The 18,302-nt window shown below is 32.4% G+C and overlaps 2 protein-coding genes across 2 annotated transcripts; both read left to right on the top strand.

Moving 5' to 3' along the window:
• The first annotated feature begins 1,721 nt into the window (after nucleotides 1-1,721).
• On the top strand, nucleotides 1,722-8,421 carry LOC145619028 (F-box protein At3g07870-like). The gene is made up of 2 exons (XM_081673629.1): nucleotides 1,722-2,855; nucleotides 8,049-8,421. The coding sequence occupies exons 1-2, from the start codon at nucleotides 1,722-1,724 to the stop codon at nucleotides 8,097-8,099; spliced, it is 1,185 nt and encodes a 394-aa protein (XP_081529755.1). The 3' UTR covers nucleotides 8,100-8,421.
• Nucleotides 8,422-12,632: 4,211 nt separating this feature from the next.
• LOC145621133 (F-box protein At3g07870-like) lies at nucleotides 12,633-18,283 on the top strand. The gene is made up of 2 exons (XM_081675865.1): nucleotides 12,633-15,036; nucleotides 17,955-18,283. Exons 1-2 carry the CDS (start codon nucleotides 13,831-13,833, stop codon nucleotides 18,042-18,044), a joined length of 1,296 nt encoding a protein of 431 aa, XP_081531991.1. The 5' UTR covers nucleotides 12,633-13,830; the 3' UTR covers nucleotides 18,045-18,283.
• Nucleotides 18,284-18,302: the final 19 nt, after the last annotated feature.

Genomic DNA, 18,302 nt, shown 5'->3' with positions numbered 1-18,302 from the left:
TATGGTCTGAACAAATCAGTAACAAATACCATTATTTCTCATTAAAGAGATGGGAAGGACAAAGGTGTGTAGCTCGCAAGAAACACCTTGTGTATAGAAAAAAAAAAAAAAATCCATTTATGCAATGCTAGATGTCTACTTAGATAAGCTCTTCAACTAACACTATTCGTTTTTGTATATATGCTTCTTATTTGAGTCATTCTTCCATAACTTTGTTGTGGTGAAAAACAAGCACATCCTTGATATACACTTATTGAAATCCATCTATTTAATGCTAGATATGTGCTTAGATAAGTTCGTCAAGCAACTTCATCAGTGTTCATTCTACATGCGTCTTATTTGACCTATTCTTTCAAAGCTTTGTTGTGGTGATATATAAGTGCATCCTAAATATACACTAATTAAAATGGCCTATTGGAAAAATAAATGGAAGTGTATTTAGCGAATCAGGTTTAGGATTGTTACCTATAGCCTCTTTATGATGTAAGTTATAGACTTTTATATTTTCTTTAAATATGTCTTAAATAAGATTAATGCATATATCCCGTTCTTGGTATTCCTCCCTGCAATAGTATTGTCAATTTTATCATTTGTTTGGAGCATTTAGTTCTTATCAAGCACTTCCTCCATTTACTTTTCGTTGCAAGTCCTTGCAACACTTAAAATTTTAAAAATTTATATCACCTTCTTACAATTAAACTGGTTTATTGATTTTTATATTGGTTAAAATATAGTCATGTGAGATCTTGTTCGATTCGTTTGCATTTATATTTTCACAAAATCCAATATTTTTTTTATTATTTTTTTTTTAAAATGTTTTTTACTTTTCTATATTTTAAGATATGAATGGTTAAAACTATGCATCGGCAAGTGTGAAAAGCAAAGTGTTATAACTAAAGGTAAACGTAGAAAGTATATCATTAATATGACAACAGTAAAAAATAAAAAAAAAGGATAAAATATCTATGTGTTACACTATTTTTTTTTTTTCCCACATAACATTAATGCCCCTGTTTGGTAATTAGCTGGTAGTTTATAGCTGGTTATATTACAAGGCTTGACTAGCTGATTGTATTATCTAGTTTGACTAGTTGGTTTGACTAAATGTTCAATAAGCTAATAAGCTCATTTTTTGTTAAGAACTTTTGAGCCCAAAAAGCTATTTAATAATTACTAAACACTCAAATTAGCTCTTTTTTTTTTCATTTGGTCAAAACTCTAGTAAGCCTCAATAAGCTATAAGCTCTTAAAAGCTCTTTACCAAACTAGGCCATAACTGATATAATGTGATCAATTTGATTACAGCTGTGGCTTTATAAATGGTAAGAAATCAATGTAAAGGATTCTTTATACTAGAAATGATTCATTTCCATTCTAACAAATGAATTGAATGTGTACATTCACTTAATATGGGCTGTATCATTTGGGATTCGATTCATCTTGATATGTTTTAAAGTTTTGGGATGAGTTTTACTTAATGTAAAAGTGACCTTGATGGCCTAAAGTCAAAAAGCATTGTGGGACTAGGTTTTCAGAATGCCAACCATCCTTTCAATTTCTGTATGTTGTAGTTTTTGTGCCTTAGCTAGGCCACCTATAAATGCATAGCCCATCTTCCTATTTTCTGCAACTGTTCTCTCACTTTTTCAAATCTGATTTTGGTTTCATCTACACCCCCATTCTCCTTGATTCCTCATAATTAAAAAAATAAATAATAAAAAATGAGTGATATTCCAGAAGAATTGAAGCTGCAAATTCTGGTGAGGTTGCCTACAAAGTCTCTGCTGCGATTCAGGTCTGTTTGCAAATCCTGGTCTTTGTTGATTAGTAGTCCCAATTTCATTTCTTCACACAAACTTCACAACCAATCTATTGGTAACTATAATATTCTCTCTAGGTGCTTCAACGTGAAAGAAATCTACACCGTAATAGAAAAGTGTAGATCTAGTGCTTTAAGACCTTTTAGGAAAACAATTGGGGAACTTGATTTTCCATTTGATAAGCCTCAAGGGGAATATTACACAGTTGTTGGCTGTATTGATGGGTTGATCTGCTTATGGGATGATACTCATGAACTCAACCCTGTGACTCTGTGGAACCCTGCCATCAGAAAGTCTTATCAGGTTCCTCATCTTTATTGTAAACCGTCTGATAGTACATCACGGACTTACCTAAAATGTTCTTTTGGGTTTGGCTTTGATGCTTTAGCTAATGACTATAAAATTTTGAGGATTGCCTTTTGGTTTCGTAATTTCCAATCAAGTAGGAGAGTTGACAGTAGGCCTTTGTCTTTTTCGACTAAACCTGTTGTATGCTCCGCTGACATTTTCTCTTTGAGTACTAAATCATGGAGATGTGTCAGTTTTTCTATGCCTTTGCAGCAACTAAGTGTTCCGGTTTTTGTTAATGGCGCTCTCCATTTCTTGACTCGTAAAGATGGTACTCAGTGCTGTATTGTGTCATTTAGTCTGAATGCTGAGACTTTTGTGGAAATGGCATGTCCTCAGGGTGGGAAGCTTAATACTAACTTAAATCATCAGATTGCGGGGTCCCCTGAGACTATTTTTCTGTTTCATCAACTTCCTGGGAATCACTATGACATATGGGTGATGAAAGAGTATAATGTGGAAGAGTCGTGGACTAAACTATACTCAATTCACTTGGATAATGGAGAAGAGAAACGCTTAATTAGCGTCAGAAGGAATGGAAAATTCATATCATGTGGAGAGGGTGCTGGACATTCAGAATTCTATTCGGAAAGTCTGGTTCTATTGGGGGACGACAATTGTGTAACTCATCTGCAACAGGAAGAAGAATGCAGAGGCGAGGAAAGGTGCACTTGCCTTCGAATAAATGTAAGCTTCTTTTTTCCTTGGTGGCTTTCTGGATTCCTGAACTTGCATCAATTAGTAAAGTAACAGTGAAATTGCTTATGATTTATCTTGTTGTTTCATTTTATGCGCTGAATGTCATAATCCCATGGCTTCCCAAATCAGGGTGTATATTAAAGTTCCCCCCCAGCCCGTGGATTGTTTATTTGAAGTCTCTGATCTAGTCGTTATATTCTGCTAGCATGTCTAGTAATTTTTTATTCTTTTTTATGTATATGGACGTGTTAATTTGTTTTTCTTGGTCATGTGTAGATTTTGCATTTATAGCCCTATGTCTAGCAAATTTTAATGCATGTTTGACTGATATCCTTCCTTAAACAATATGCTTTTCTTCTTTGTCTCATAAACTTGAAACATCTAGCTAGATCTAATGTGTGTGACTGATATTTGTCACGTGAATTTTTACCCTTCCTTAAAACATATGCTTTTCTTCTTTGTCTCGTAAACTTGAAACATCTAGCTAGATCTAATGTGTGTGACTGATATTTGTCACGTGTATTTTTACTCACATGTTTTAAATCTTAAATTAGATGTTCTAAATTTTGCTCATATGTTCTAAATTTTAAATCAGGTTTTCTTAATTTTTACTCACATGTTCAAATTCTTAAATCAAATGTTCTAAATTATTATCACGCAGATATTCTAAATTTTTACCTATATGTTCTTAATTTTTAATCATGTGTTCTAAATTTTTATTCATATGTTCTTAATTTTTTTTCGTACAATCTAAATTTTTACCCACATGCTCTAAATTTTAGATCTATTTTCATGTAAGCATGGTGTTCTCACACACACACACATGGGGATCAAGGGAAATATGACGTTGGACACGCAGAGTGGACTTAGTAATTTTAAGCAAAGGAAATGACTTGACTTTAAATATGTATATTCTCCATTTTTTTTTCCAGTAAAGATTGATTCATAAATAAAAAGTCAACGACATCTACAAAAGAATATATTTTTTAACAAATACCTGTCTATTGAATCAAATCAAACATCCTTTCAGTTTAGCTACGACGATTGTTGTCGCAAATCGTATATTCTTTATACCCTCTTTCATATCACTGTGATTTACTACCTTTTTGGACGAGGGGGTCAATTGATTAGTTTTAGCCGTGAAGAAAATTTCCGCTTGAGTCATCTTGTTTTAATCGAAAAATTAACCTCCTTTTCTACACAAATCTTTACCCATGAAGCAATTCTACAGTAATCTATCAAACAAAAAAACAAATCCTCACTCAAAAGAGGGAAGAAAAACCTTTTCTTTCGAAGGAGAATATTCTCCTAACGAAGAAGAAAATCTCTTTCTTTTTAGGGAGAAATGTTCTTCCTAGAAGAGGAAGAGTTATAATAAAAGGGACACAAAAAACAAAGATTGGGTCTTTCCACTAGCAAAAACCGATGGAAGTCCCGCTAAAATTCAACAATGGAGGCTAGGGACTTTAGAGAGAAGAGAGGGGTATTAACATGGTTTGTTAACTAATGACGTATATGTATACTCTCATTTTGCTTGAAAATATTTATTTACTTTCTTTTGCAAGGCCTATTCAAACCTCTTATGTGTTTTCCCTCTCTTCAAATCTCCTCTTAGCCCTCTTTTATGAGACTTCATCTAATTCTATGTGTATATCTTTTGAGTTTCCATTTTCCAATTTATACTTCCCTCACTTATGTTTCTCTCATTTTATTCCATTTTCATTTTATCTCTTTTATTTTCCTTAACTTAATTCATTACTTCTCTTCTTTCACTTTTTCGAACCATTCCTTATGATGAATTGATGATTCATGAATCATGATAACCAACCCCAAATCGTTTAAGACTCATGCTTTGTTGTTGATGTTTGTGATCAACATGTGTCAAGAGGATTCTTCCATTTGGGAAAAAATGGCATATTTTGGTACAAAATGGTAAAACCGCTAATACCAATAGTGGGGTTACCCAATAGCAGTTTTACCCCTAAAACCACTAACACCTATAGTGGGTTTAGGGGTAAATACCGGCATTAGCAGATTTACCCTTTTCATCCCTAATTTTGCCAATTCGAATTATTTCATGGAATAAAATTCATTAACTAAGCTGTCCTTAAAGTACTTAAGCTTAATCATAAAATCTACAAAAGATATTGACCTACATGTAAAGGTGGGCACGGGCCGTGCCGGCACGCGGGCGGCACGGGCCCGGCACGACGCCAGCACGGCAGCCCACCTGAGGGCCGTGCCGTGAACAAAAAAATTAGTTTTGGCACGGGCACGGCACGCGGCACGATGGGCGGCACGGGGGCCGGCATGCCGGCACGGCACGTGGCACGGCCCGGCACGGCACGAGGCCCATATTTACTCACCATTATTCCATTTTTGTAATATCGAACTTCGTATTCCGTATAATAAATGAAGTTATTCACCAAATATTGTACGATTTTTGATTATCATTAATTATTTGTATTATCGATTTATCGTACCGGCTCCCGGCATATGATAAAATAAGTTATTCTTCAATTTTTTGTGTTTTCGGATTATCGCACTCGTAATTTTTTATTTTTTATTATATGCATTGTTGTTTATTGCTAAATTAGTAAAATTGTTTTTATTTGTTTATATAAACTTAAACATAATTAGATAAATAATTTATATAACCTTAATTAAAATAAAGTTGTTCTAAACAAAATATATTAACATTAACATAAACATAAATTAATCACATTATTTATATAAAATTAAGTTGTACTAAAAAATATATATCGTTTTTTTATTTACATTTATTATTTAAAAAAATAAATAAATAAAAAAATTAAAGTGGCACGGTTTGGCCCGCGGCCCGGCACGCCCGCCAGGCACGTGGGTCGTGCCGTGCTGTGGGCTGGGGTGTGCCAAAATTAGGCACGGCACGGCCTGCCGCGGAGCCGGCACGACACTGCACGGCACGACCCCCACCGCGGCACGGCACGGCCCGTTGCCCATGTTTACCTACATGAAAACATTCAAGACTTACTACACTTGCTCCTCTTCTTTATTTATAAATTTATATATTTATTAAATTTACAATATCCATACAATTGATCATTTATATCTATACAATGATCTAAACTGTAGATTTATTGTGCTCTTCTTTACCTAAGTTTATGTTGATATCTTGAGATAAGAATTTTTCATAAATTCTTTAATGATTCAGCATTTTGGTTACTATTTACTCTCGTGCTTTTTCAATGCAATAAGTAATAATTTGATTCACTTTTATTACTTTCCAATCTTGGTGCTTATTGCTGTATTGAAAGGCTGAACCTTATCGCTCAGGTTTGGATTGCTAAATACTTTAATTTCAAACTTTATTAGAGGCAATAAATGGTCAGATAAAGTTTCTTTTTCGGTTGAAACAAATAAATTGCTGCACGTGCATCAGTAAATGAACTATCACTAGAGGAATTCTTTTGTCGTTAGATGATACACTTTTTGACATCACAGAAAATGAACTAAGGTCACATTACTTGGCTGGTTTGTTCTGTACATATGTAATTTACCTTGTAGTTTTTATAGTCTCTTAAATCTCATTTTCTCGGATTTATGCAAGCTGTGGTTGGATCAGTATTGTGTTCTATATCTATAAAAGTCATAAGTTGTGCCAGACCTATGACTGTTATGTGCTGCGTGCTGCAGCTGTTGTAGCATTTCTTTCTGTATTGTATTCACCCTTCCCACAGTGTTCCAGTTGGGCATGAAGTATTGATTGGTTGATTCCTTACAATAATCATGAATGTTTTCTGAAATGGTTAGGAGAAGAATTGACCGGTTTGTTATTGTTAGCTAAGGGTTTACTAGTAACTTGAGATTATGATGTGAAACTCTTGTATAATGAGGATGCTTATGCTGTTGAACAAGAGTCTCTTAGAATTTAAAAGACTAAATATTTGCTTAAAAATTAAAAAAGGGTGATAAAAATGCTTTGATAAACGCATGTTCAACTTTTGCAAGCTGTTTAGCCCTCATGACCTAGTCCACTTTTGTTTCCCCATTTCTTAGTAATGTAAGAAATATATTTATGTATTTCCTTTGACCTTATTTTCCTAGGCATTTTACAAATGCTGTGTGACAGTGGTTAGCTGCAGTATTATTTTGTATTATTTCGGTACGGACACGTGGTAAATTACTCAATTACATCAGGTTGATTCATTGACATTCATGTGCATATGAGAACTTTCTGTTCATGACCAATTTTTGGCAACTGGGAGGGTTAGTATTATAAACAGCTGGGTGTCTGTAGTCTCTGGATCCATTCTTGTCTTGTTTCATTGCAAATACTTAGTTTTATGTGTGGGTGTAATTACATGTTGATGTGAATACAACTTTATTTGACATGTTACTTTGATTGTTGTAACTTATAAACTAGAAATTTAGTAGAAAACATCTTGGTTTATGATAGTTAATAGCTGTTTTTCTTGATGCATACTAGAATTTGTCAAATGTTATGCTGAAGTAGTATGTGCATCCTTTTAAGATTTTTGTGGGGAAAGCAAATTCGTACTATGTAAGTTTGTATATTAAGATTCAATTTTAAAGATCCTAGACTTTTTGAAGCAAGTATGTGATGTCATTAGCCAAACCAGATTTTTTCATTGTTGCATTTGAGAACTATAAATATATCAGTAGCTTCCTTTGCCCATCCTGAAAAAAATCTGATCAATATCAAAAAATTATCTTCCCGTTTTAGTTTGTATTATTATGGTATAATGAACACTACAATTGTTCCTTTCAAGTGGAATTTTTAAGTGTTCTGTACATGCCTCTGCACAATAGTAATATACAGCTCTTTTCCAGTTTCCTTCCAAGGGAACAGAGATAATTCAGGCACCTAACTACATCTATGATGTTACTATGAAGTAATGACTATGTCTGGGCTGTCTGGCATGTATGAGTCTGTATAAAAATGCTATAGCTTGCTGGGTACAGGAAGTTGCATAAGTTGTATGCTGACTCTTTGCTGTTTGTTAATATATAGAAGAGTCATCTTTGTTATAGTCTGTTTTGTATCCAAATCTTCATATTTGGCTAGTTAGTTTATGGAATATTGAATAGTGTGTTATGGAAGAGTCATCTTTTGTTAAAGTCGGCAGAGTAAGCAAATTAATTGTGAAAGGTGCTCATGCTTTTCCTGAAACTTCACAGGAATTGAACTTGAGGTCTATTAAGAGAGATATCAATCAGAGAGAAGCGTAGTGGCATCAATCTGGAGACCGGGATGTTGGTGTGGCCGCCTTAGTGGTTTATAATCATTGTTGCAAACTCTTTAGCAGCTTGTCATTTTCATTTGTTTTCAATAAGTTTTTTTCTCTAATTCTCAGTACACCAACCTCTGCTGCAGCAGCCTTGGGGGTTATAAACGTTGTTGCAAACTCATAAGCAGCTTGTTATTTTCTTTTGTTGTGGTTTTCTTTCGTACTGTTGTTCTCAGTACACTAATCCAGATTTTAGTGAGTTTGAATGTTTTAAATGTTTTATTGGATTGCATATCTAAATTAAATGATTTCCTGGCTTCAAATTTTAAAAAGTGTTTAGCTCCTCATTTATATCTATACAATTGATCTATATCTATACAACCGCTCTCCTAAACCTAATAACTTAAAGTATTGGTAACCTATACCCAAAATTGCTACTTTCTCCGTTTTTTTAGTGGTGTCTATGAGATGAGAGAGATTTATTTTATTTATTTTGAAAATGAGATGAGAAAATTTAAGTGGAGTAATTTGCCTAAAACTGAAATGTAACATAGTAACACTTAAAAAAAAAAATAGTCACAAAATGAAAGTGTAACACTTAAAAAAACCGAGAGAGCATTTAAGGGCTTGTTCATCATTGTTTGTATTTAGTTTTACATTTTTTTTTTGAAAAAAAACCAAATAAGAAAAAAAAAAAATCTTTTTATGTTTCTGTTGTCATTTTTCAAAATTACTGTAAAATTTTTTATTCACTTAATGACATATACGAGTATCATATGATCTAGTTTGAAATAAGTTAAAATAAGTTGAATTAAACAAGACCTTAGTATCCCAAAGTACAATGGAGTAATTCTTTTATTTGATCAACTGGAGCTTCTCCATAATTTAGTACTCCTAGGGGGTGTTTGGTAAGTGGAAATTAAGGGTGGGATTGGGAGTTTTAATCCCAATTGAAGAAATATGTCTTGTTTCTTTTATGGGACCAACCATACCAATTACCAAACCATCGTAGCAACCACAACCACCAAGCCAACTACAATAGCTATGACCGTCGCCATTGTCATCGGCGAGCTCCATCACTTATGCCTACAATTGAAATTGATAAAAATGATACGAGTAATAATTTAATAATCATAATAACAACAACAATAATAATTCCCACCTATATTATCGAGTTTCTAAACTTCATTCCTTATAAATTTGATTCCTCTAAAAATACATGTAATTTATCTTTTTTTTTTTTTAGTACTTGTAATTTATAAATTCTCAAACAAACATAAAAACACGAGTTTAAGGCCCTGTTCTTTTGAGCTTCTGGGCAGAGCAGATTTCAGCAAAGCAGAGCAGATTGAAGCAAAGCAAAGCAGAGCCGAGCAGAGCAGAGCAGATTTCATTATTATTATTATTATTTTTATTATCATCATTATTATTATTATTATTATTACTACTACTAATATTGTTATTATTATTATTATTATTATTATTTTTGTTATTATTATTACAATTATTATTACTACTACTAATACTATAATAATAATTGTAATGCTTTATTATTGTTATTAAATATTAAATATTATTATTATTATGATTATTATTATTATTATTATTATTATTATTATTACTACTACTACTACAACAACTACTACTACTACTATTATTACTATTATTATAATCATTAAATTTTATTATTAAAAATTAATTATTATTAATAATATTAATATTATTAAATATTAATTATATTAGTATTAATATATTATTATTAAATATTAATTATATTATTATTAATATTATTATTATTAATATTATTATTATTAAATATTAATTATATTATTATAAAATATTAATTATTATTATTAAATATTAATTATATTATTAAATATTAATTATATTATTAAATATTAATTATATTATTATTATTAAATATTAATTATATACTTCCTCCGTTTTCTTTTACTTGCAACACACCTTTTAAGCACGCAATTTTAGGAGATGATTAGTGAGGGTAAACGAGCGATTTTATCAATATAATTTTTACACGAAAATTAGAATAGAGTTAAGTATCATTTGTAAAAATTATAATGAAAAATTTGTCCATTTACATTACATAAACCAGAGCTCAAAACACGTGCCACAAGGCTGTGTTGCAAGTAAAAGAAAACGGAGGAAGTATTATTATTAATAAATATTAATTATTATTAATAAATATTATTTATTTATTTATTATTATTAAATATTAATTATTATTATCATTAAGTATTAATTATTTATTATTATTTTTATTAAATATACATTATTATTATAATAATTCAATGTTAAGTATTAATTTTAAGCAGAGCAGAGCAGAGCAAATTTCAGCAGAGCAGAGCAAAGCAGAACAGATTTCAGCATAGTAAAACAGAGCAGAGCAGAGCAACTCTAAAGAACGGGGCCTAAGTCATTTTAAAGTTTAAACTATAGGTGATTAACTGTAGCCCCCCGAAAAATTATTTGGATGAGTTTGGACAAGCAAAAAAAGCTCAACATGACCTGAAAAGTCCAAAAAGCCCGTTTAACCCGACAAACCCGTGAATTTATTCGGATTTAGGCACGACCTTTGATGTTAAGGTTGGCCCGTTCTTCCAATCACCTCCTTCTCTTGTGCTTCATCTTCATCATTCATTCATCAACACTTCTAAAAATGAAACAACACTACTACACAGTACACACCCTCCTCCTTTCGAACCTTTCTCCTTCCAAATATTCAAGATTTGATGATCAAATAAGCATATTTAGATGATTTTATTTGGATATTATTCAACCCTTTTCCAGTTTACACACTGGCTCTTAGGTAAATTAATGGGTTGTCTTATAATTTTCTTTCATTGTTCAACTTTTTTTGAATTCTAATTGATTTTTAAATTGTAATTTTCCAGATTAATCCATGAATTCAGATGGGTGTTTAGAGAGATGGGGTTTCAGCTGCAGACTAAAAGGTTGTATGTTTTCTGTTCTCCTTTGATTTTCTGCAAATTTAAAGCTTATGAATGAATCTTGTTGCTTGTTTTGTACTTATATGTCAAGCTTTTTGAGTATGATTGAGTTCACATATATCACCTAGTTGTGTATATAAGTGTATTGCACAGGTTAGACTTCACACTTACTAGTATTAAACTAATGAATTAGATTTCTACAATGAAATTGTTATTTCCTTAATAGTTTTTTTGGTTTTGTATGTGAAAAATAAGAGTATATTAGCAATTGATTTTTTACAGAAGCTGGAAAAAATTTCATAAAAAGTGGTAGAATAGGCCAATTCAATGTAATTATCAAATCGGCTACCTCAATGTAATTAAGAAAAATCTATCTCAAGCCATCTCAGTGAAAGTTTCCTTATTGGTTATAATAAATTCAAGTGCTTGGTTTTTTAAGCGGGATTTTTTTTCTTTCTTTTTTATGTTCTTGAATGCTTGTAAGATTTGTTACATTTGGATATATTCAGAGTCGTTCACGATAGTTGCCTATAAGTTTTATACTTCGATACTAGAGAGATCTCAGGCTTGGTTTGATGCTTCGATGAGCTGTTTGGTTACTCTTCTTAACCTGGACTATGATTGTAATGTTTTAATACAAGGATTTGGAGGAGAAAACCAAATTTGAAGAACATTTAAGGTACCCTACTTGTGATTAGTTCAATTTGTGTGGTGGTTGTGCATGCCTATTGTGATTGCCTTTGGTGTAAATTCTTTTGTGTAGAAAAATCGGTGTTGGTAATTTTCAGGATGGTAACTAAATATTGAACAATATGATTATAAATTGCAACATTACCTGCATATGATTTGGCTTATCTGAGCTATCGTATTCCTTATCTCATGGGTCCCTCTTATATCTCTCTCTTTTCCTCTTTTTTGTGACTTGATCTTCTTAGATATTGTACAACCTCTACACTTTTCAATAATTTATAAATAAACACATAAGTAGAGGAAGTAGCTTATATCATAAATTTGTAATAGATAAGCTTACGAATGAATCTTGTTCCTTGTTTTGCACTTATATGTCAAGCTCTTTGAGTATGAGTTCACATATATTTGTGAATTTAAGTGTATTGCGCAAGTTAGATTTCACAGTTAGTATTAGACTCTATGAAATTGTTATTACCTTAACAGACTTTTGGTATTTTATGAGAGTACAAGAGTATTTCAGTATAGATTATTTATGGAAGCTGGAAACAACAATTTCATGAAGAAGTGGTAGAATTGGCCAAAGACCATTAGAGAGATGGGAAGGACAAAGGTGTGTAGCTGGATTTATCTTTCTTTTGTTTTATTTTCTAGAGTATTTGCGCTGATTGCTGTTTTGGTCTACTAGGATTACTTTACAATTCTTGCCATGTATTTGTCTATCATTTCATATTTCAACCAGAAAGCATTTAGTCCGAATCTACCTAATAATGGTTTATTTCTTTTCCTCTGAGGCCTCTAATCATTGGCTTTACCTGATAGAACTTGCGGATGAGCTCCAGTTATTAAAGAGATGGGAAGGACAAAGGTGTGTATCTGGCTTTATCTGTCCATGTAATGCTAGAGTTCTGCTTAGATAAGTTCTTCAAGCAACTTTATTAGTGCTCGCATTTATATGCGTCTTCTTTGACTCATTCTTCCAGAACATTGTTGTGGTGAAATATAAACACATCCCTAATTTACACATATTTAAATTCATCTATGTAATGCTAGATGTGTGCTTGGGTAAGTTCTTCAAGCAATCAATGTTTGTATTTATAAGCGTTTTATTTGACTTATTCTTTCAGAACTTTGTTGTTGTGGATTATTAGCACGTCCTTAATTTACCAAAAGGCCTATTGGAAATAAATGGAAGTGTAAATAGTCAAACAGGTTTAGGACTTTGTTACCTTTAGCTTCTTTAATATGTTAGCTTTATAATTTTATTTTTATGTTAAAAAAACTGTCTTGAAGAAGATTATGCACATATACTGTTCTTGAAGGTTCCTTCCTGCATTAGTATTGTCAATATCATCATTTGTTATGGAGCATTTTACCATTTAGCTCTTATCAAATATATCATTAAGTTTACGTCAGTTAAGTCAAATTTTTTTCAACCTAGTTAATACTACCACCGTTCTTTTATGTTCTACTCACTGTGAGTGGGTGTTCTACCAACGTAAGAGAGAGGATGTTAAAAGGTGGCTTTGTGTAAAAAAAAGTGAATAAAGTAAGGGAGAGAGAGAGAGAGAGAGAGAGAGAGAGAGAGTTTGAAAAGGTGTAATTACTGTGGGGTTGGAAAGGTAAGATGATAAAGAGAGTATGTCGTTCATAAAATAAAGCAAAGTGGGTAGAACTTAAAAGAACAGCCTAAAATTTAAAGTCGATAGAACAAAAAGGATCGGAAGGAGTATTAAATAAATTATATGATGTGATCAATCTGATCATGGTAAGTAATCAATATGCAGGATTCTTTCTGCTAGAAATCATTCATTTCCATTCTAAAAAATGAATTGAATAAATACATTCAGTTAATATGGGCTGCATCATTTAGGATTCGATTCACTTTGATATGGTTTGAAGTTTTTGGGGTTGTTATACTTAATGTAAATGGAGCCTTGATGGCCCAAATTCAGAAGGCATAGTGGACTAGGTTTTCAGAAGGCCATCCATTCTCTTTCAATTCCCTTATATAGTTTTCTGCAGCCATTCTCTCACCCCCATTCTCCTTGTTCTGAAAAAAAATTAAAAAAAAAAATGAGTGATATTCCTGAAGAATTGGTGCTGAAAATTCTGGTGCGATTGCCTACAAAGTCTCTGCTGCGATTCAGGTCTGTTTGCAAATCCTGGTCTTTGTTGATAAGTAATCCCAATTTCATTTCTTCACACAAACTTCACAACCAATCTACTGGTAACTATAATCTGCTCTTTAGGTGCTTCACCGTGAAAGAAATCTACACCTTATTTGATGAAAAGTGTAGATCTAGTGCTTTAAGAACTTTTAGGAAAACAATTGGGGAACTTGATTTTCCATTTTATCAGCCTCTAACGGACTACTACACAATTGTTGGCTGTGTTGATGGTCTGATTTGCTTATGGGATAACGCTTATAATCTTGTGACTCTGTGGAACCCCGCCATCAGAAAGTCTTATCCGGTTCCTTATCTTTCTGGTAAACTGCCTGGTAGTATCCTAAAATGTTCTTTTGGGTTTGGCTTTGATGCTTTAGCTAATGACTATAAAATTTTGAGGATTGCCTTTTGGTTTCGTAATTGCCCAGGAGGTAGGAGTGTTGACCGTGTGCCTCAGTCTTTTTCGACTAAACCCATTGCATGCTTCGCTGACATTTTCTCTTTGAGTACTAAATCATGGAGAAGTGTCGAGTTTTCTATGCCCTTGCAGCAACTAAGTGTTCCGGTTTTTGTTAATGGCGCTCTCCATTTCTTGACTCACAAAGATGATAATCAGTGCTGTATTGTGTCATTTAGTATGAATGCTGAGACTTTTGTGGAAATTGCATGTCCTCAGGGTGGGAAACTTAATGCTAACTTACATCATCAGATTGCGGGGTCCTCTGGGACTATTTTTCTGTTCCATCAACTTCCTGGGAATCAATATGACATATGGGTAATGAAAGAGTATAATGTGAAAGAGTCATGGACCAAACTATTCTCAATTAACTTGAATCATGGAGGACGGAAACACTTAATTAACGTCAGTAGGAATGGAGGATTAATTATATGTGGAAAGGGTAGCTGGATTGGCTACCCGATTGTGGAAGATGTAGAATTTGCGGATCTTCGGCCCCTGAAGTCAGACATAGCTGCACATGCAGAATTCTATTTGGAAAGTCTGGTTCTATTGGGGAACGACGATTGTGATACTTATCAGCAACGAAATGATGAGAAGAAGAACGCAGAGGTGAGGATAAGGCGGAAAGAGTGCACTTGCCGTCTATTTGATGTAAGCTTCTTTTTTCCTTGCTGGCTTTCTGGGTTTTTGAACTTGCATCAATTGGTAAAGTATTATCCTGTTGTTTCATTTTATGAGCTGAATGTCATAATTCCATAGCCTCCCAATCAGGGTTTATATTAAAGTCCCCCCCCCCCTCCCTCCCCACAAAAGCCCGTGGATTAGGTGATGATCTAGTCATTATATTCTTCTAGCATGTCTAGTCCATTTCTTTCCCTCTTTATTTACATGGACGAGTTATTTTGTTTTTCTTGGTCATGTGTAGATTTTGCATTTATAGTCCCTATGTCTAGCAAATTTTAATGCATGTCTGACTGATATCCTTCCTTAAAACATATGCTTTTATTCTTTGTCACGTAAACTTGAAAACATCTAGCTAGATCTAATGTGTGTGACTGATATTTGTCACGTGAATTTTTACCGCACATGTTTTAAATCCGAAGTTAGATGTTCTAAATTTTGCTCGTGTTCAAAATTTTAAATTAGGTTTTCTCAATTTTTACTCACATGTTCAAATTCTTAAATCAAATTCTCTAAATTATTACTCACGCAGATATTCTAAATATTTACTTATATGTTATAAACTAGATTAGTGCCCGTGCAATGCACGGATTTAACTAAAAAATATTGCAAAATGTTATATTATTGAAATTAAAATAGTTCTTACAATAATACGCAACTTACTACAATAAGAATATTTTATACTCTTTTATTCAATGGTAGTTTACGAAAGATAGGGAAGTGTAACACTTGAATTAAAAAAACAAAATAAAAGAATAGTGTAACACTTTACAAAAAAAAGTGGAGAGAGTGATAAAAAAGTGGAGTATACTTTAATTTGTATGTATAATGAAATTTTGTAAGAATATTAAGTTACTATATTTCTATCATAAATTGAGTGGATGGAGGTGTCAAAAAAATAAATTGAATGGAAAAGTTTGACTGATATAATATTATAATATCATTTTTAGCAAATAATATTTATTTTGGTACTAAAAATATAAACTTGCTATCATACATATATTTATTGTCTATAGATATTGTCAATGAAAAATGATATAATTCGTAATTTCGTATATAGAAAGAAAATAATGTAGAAATATTATTATTTTAATTATTTGGAAATAGTTTTTTGAAGAGAAAAGACAACACCAGGAAATGACACGTGTCATGGTGTTTGTTTTAGTATTATGTTATCGATTTTGAATCATGTGTTCTAAATTTTTATTCATATGTTCTAAATTTTATTTGTATATTAGAAATTTTTACTCACATGCTCTAAATTTTAGATCTATTCTCATGTAAGCATGGTGTTCTCACATAGGGACCCATTCTCACATATATATAATATATATTTTGCATAACTTGTAACTCTTTGTGTTGAAGTTTTAAATGAATGTTCTGTGCAAATAATCATAATGGACTGTTAGAACTTATAAGTAACTCTTGTGTAGATACCATCCGGGAAAGGGAAAAAAATGTTATTCTTAGAGGAAGATGATGAAGAGTGATATGAGTCTATTGGGGATCAAGGGAAATATGACGTTGGACAGTTAGAGTGGACGGAGAAATTTTAAGCAAAGACAATGACTTGACCTCAAATATGTATACTCTCTTTTTTTTTTTTTTTTTTTTTTTTTTTTTTTTTTTTAACAAAAATTAATTCATAAAAAAAAAGTCAATGAAATCTAGAAAGAAATTTATATCTAATAAATACATGACAATTGAATCAAATCAAATTTCAGCAAAGCTACGATCATTGTGGCATATCGTACATTCTCTATACCCTCCACTTTTGATTTCCCCATTTCTTAGTAAGGTAAGAAATATATTTATGTATTTCCTTTGACCTTATTTTCCTTGGCATCTTACAAATGCACAGTGTGACAGTGGTTGTTAGCTGCAGTATTAATTTGTATTATTTAAGTACGGACACGTGGTAAATTACTAAATTACATCAGGTGGATTCGTTGATATTTTCATGCGCACATGTGAACTTTCTGTTCATGACCATTTTTGGCAACTGGGAGGGTTAGTATTTAAACAGCTGGGTGTTCTCTCTAGGACATAATGATATGTCATTTCATCATCTCATGTTGCTTTGTGTCTCTAGATCCATTCTTGTCTTGTTTCTTTGCAAATACTTAGTTTTATGTGTGGGTATACTTACATGCTGATGTGAATACAACTTTATTTGACATGTTACTTTGATTGTTGTAACTTATAAACTAGAAATTTAGTAGAAAACATCTTGCTTTATGATACTTAATAGCTGTTTTTCTAGCTGCATACTAGAATTAGTCAAATGTTATGCTGAAGTAGTATGTGCATCCTTTTAAGATTTTTGTGGGGAAAGCACATTCGTACTATGTAAGTACGTATATTAAGATTCAATTTTTGAGATCCTAGACTTTTTGAAGCAAGCATGTGATGTCTTTAGCCAAACCAGATTCTTTCATTGTTGAATTTGAGAACTAGAAATATATCAGTAGCTTACTTTCCCCATCCTGAAAAAATTCTGATCAATATCAAAAAATTATCTTCCCGTTTTGGTTTGTATTACGATGAACACTACAATTGTTTCCTTTCAAGTGGTTTTTTTAAGTGTTCTGTATTTTACAGCTCTTTTCCAGTTTCCTTCTAAGGGAATAATTCAGGCACCTAACTACATTTATTATGTTACTTTGAAGTAATGAGTATGTCTAGGCCGTCTGGCATGTATGAGTATGTATAAAAATGCTATAGCTTGCTGGATACAGGAAGTTGCCTAAGTTGTATGTTGACTCTTTGCTGTTTATTACTTCGTAATATATATAGAAGAGTCATCTTTTGTTATAGTCTGTTTTGTATCAAAATCTTCATATCTGGCTGGATAGTTTATGTTGCTCATGCTTTTCCTGAATTCACAGGACCAGAGGATGACGTTTGCTAATGCATATGTCAGACAGAGACTGGGATGTAGGTGTGGGCCGCAGCAGCAGCAGCCTTGGAGGTTATAATTCTCAGTACTCCAACCTATTGTATCAAAAAGTTTTTTGCTCTAATTCTCAGTACTCCAACCTCTGCTGCAGCAGCCTTGGAGGTTATAAACGTTGTTGCAAACTCATAAGCAGATTGTTATTTCGTTTGTTGTGGTTTTGTTTCGTCCTGTTGTTCTCGGTACACTAATCGTGATTTTAGTGAGTTTGAATGTTTTATTGGATTGCATATCTAAATTGAATGATTTCCTGGTTTCAAATTTTCTTTACCCTTCTTTA

This window comes from Chenopodium album, chromosome 27 (genome assembly GCF_948465745.1).
Source record: "Chenopodium album chromosome 27, dcCheAlbu1.1, whole genome shotgun sequence".
Lineage (NCBI taxonomy): Eukaryota > Viridiplantae > Streptophyta > Magnoliopsida > Caryophyllales > Amaranthaceae > Chenopodium > Chenopodium album.
Note: the sequence above shows the minus strand (reverse complement) of the source record. Positions and strands in the feature narration are given on the sequence as shown.

Bases quoted from the DNA above. Each gene is read 5' to 3' on its own strand.
- LOC145621133 (XM_081675865.1), top strand. From the start codon at position 13,831: ATGAGTGATATTCCTGAAGAATTGGTGCTGAAAATTCTGGTGCGATTG. The intron at 15,037-17,954 runs GTAAGCTTCTTT...CTGAATTCACAG, and splicing joins GCACTTGCCGTCTATTTGAT to GACCAGAGGATGACGTTTGC.
- LOC145619028 (XM_081673629.1), top strand. From the start codon at position 1,722: ATGAGTGATATTCCAGAAGAATTGAAGCTGCAAATTCTGGTGAGGTTG. The intron at 2,856-8,048 runs GTAAGCTTCTTT...GAAACTTCACAG, and splicing joins GCACTTGCCTTCGAATAAAT to GAATTGAACTTGAGGTCTAT.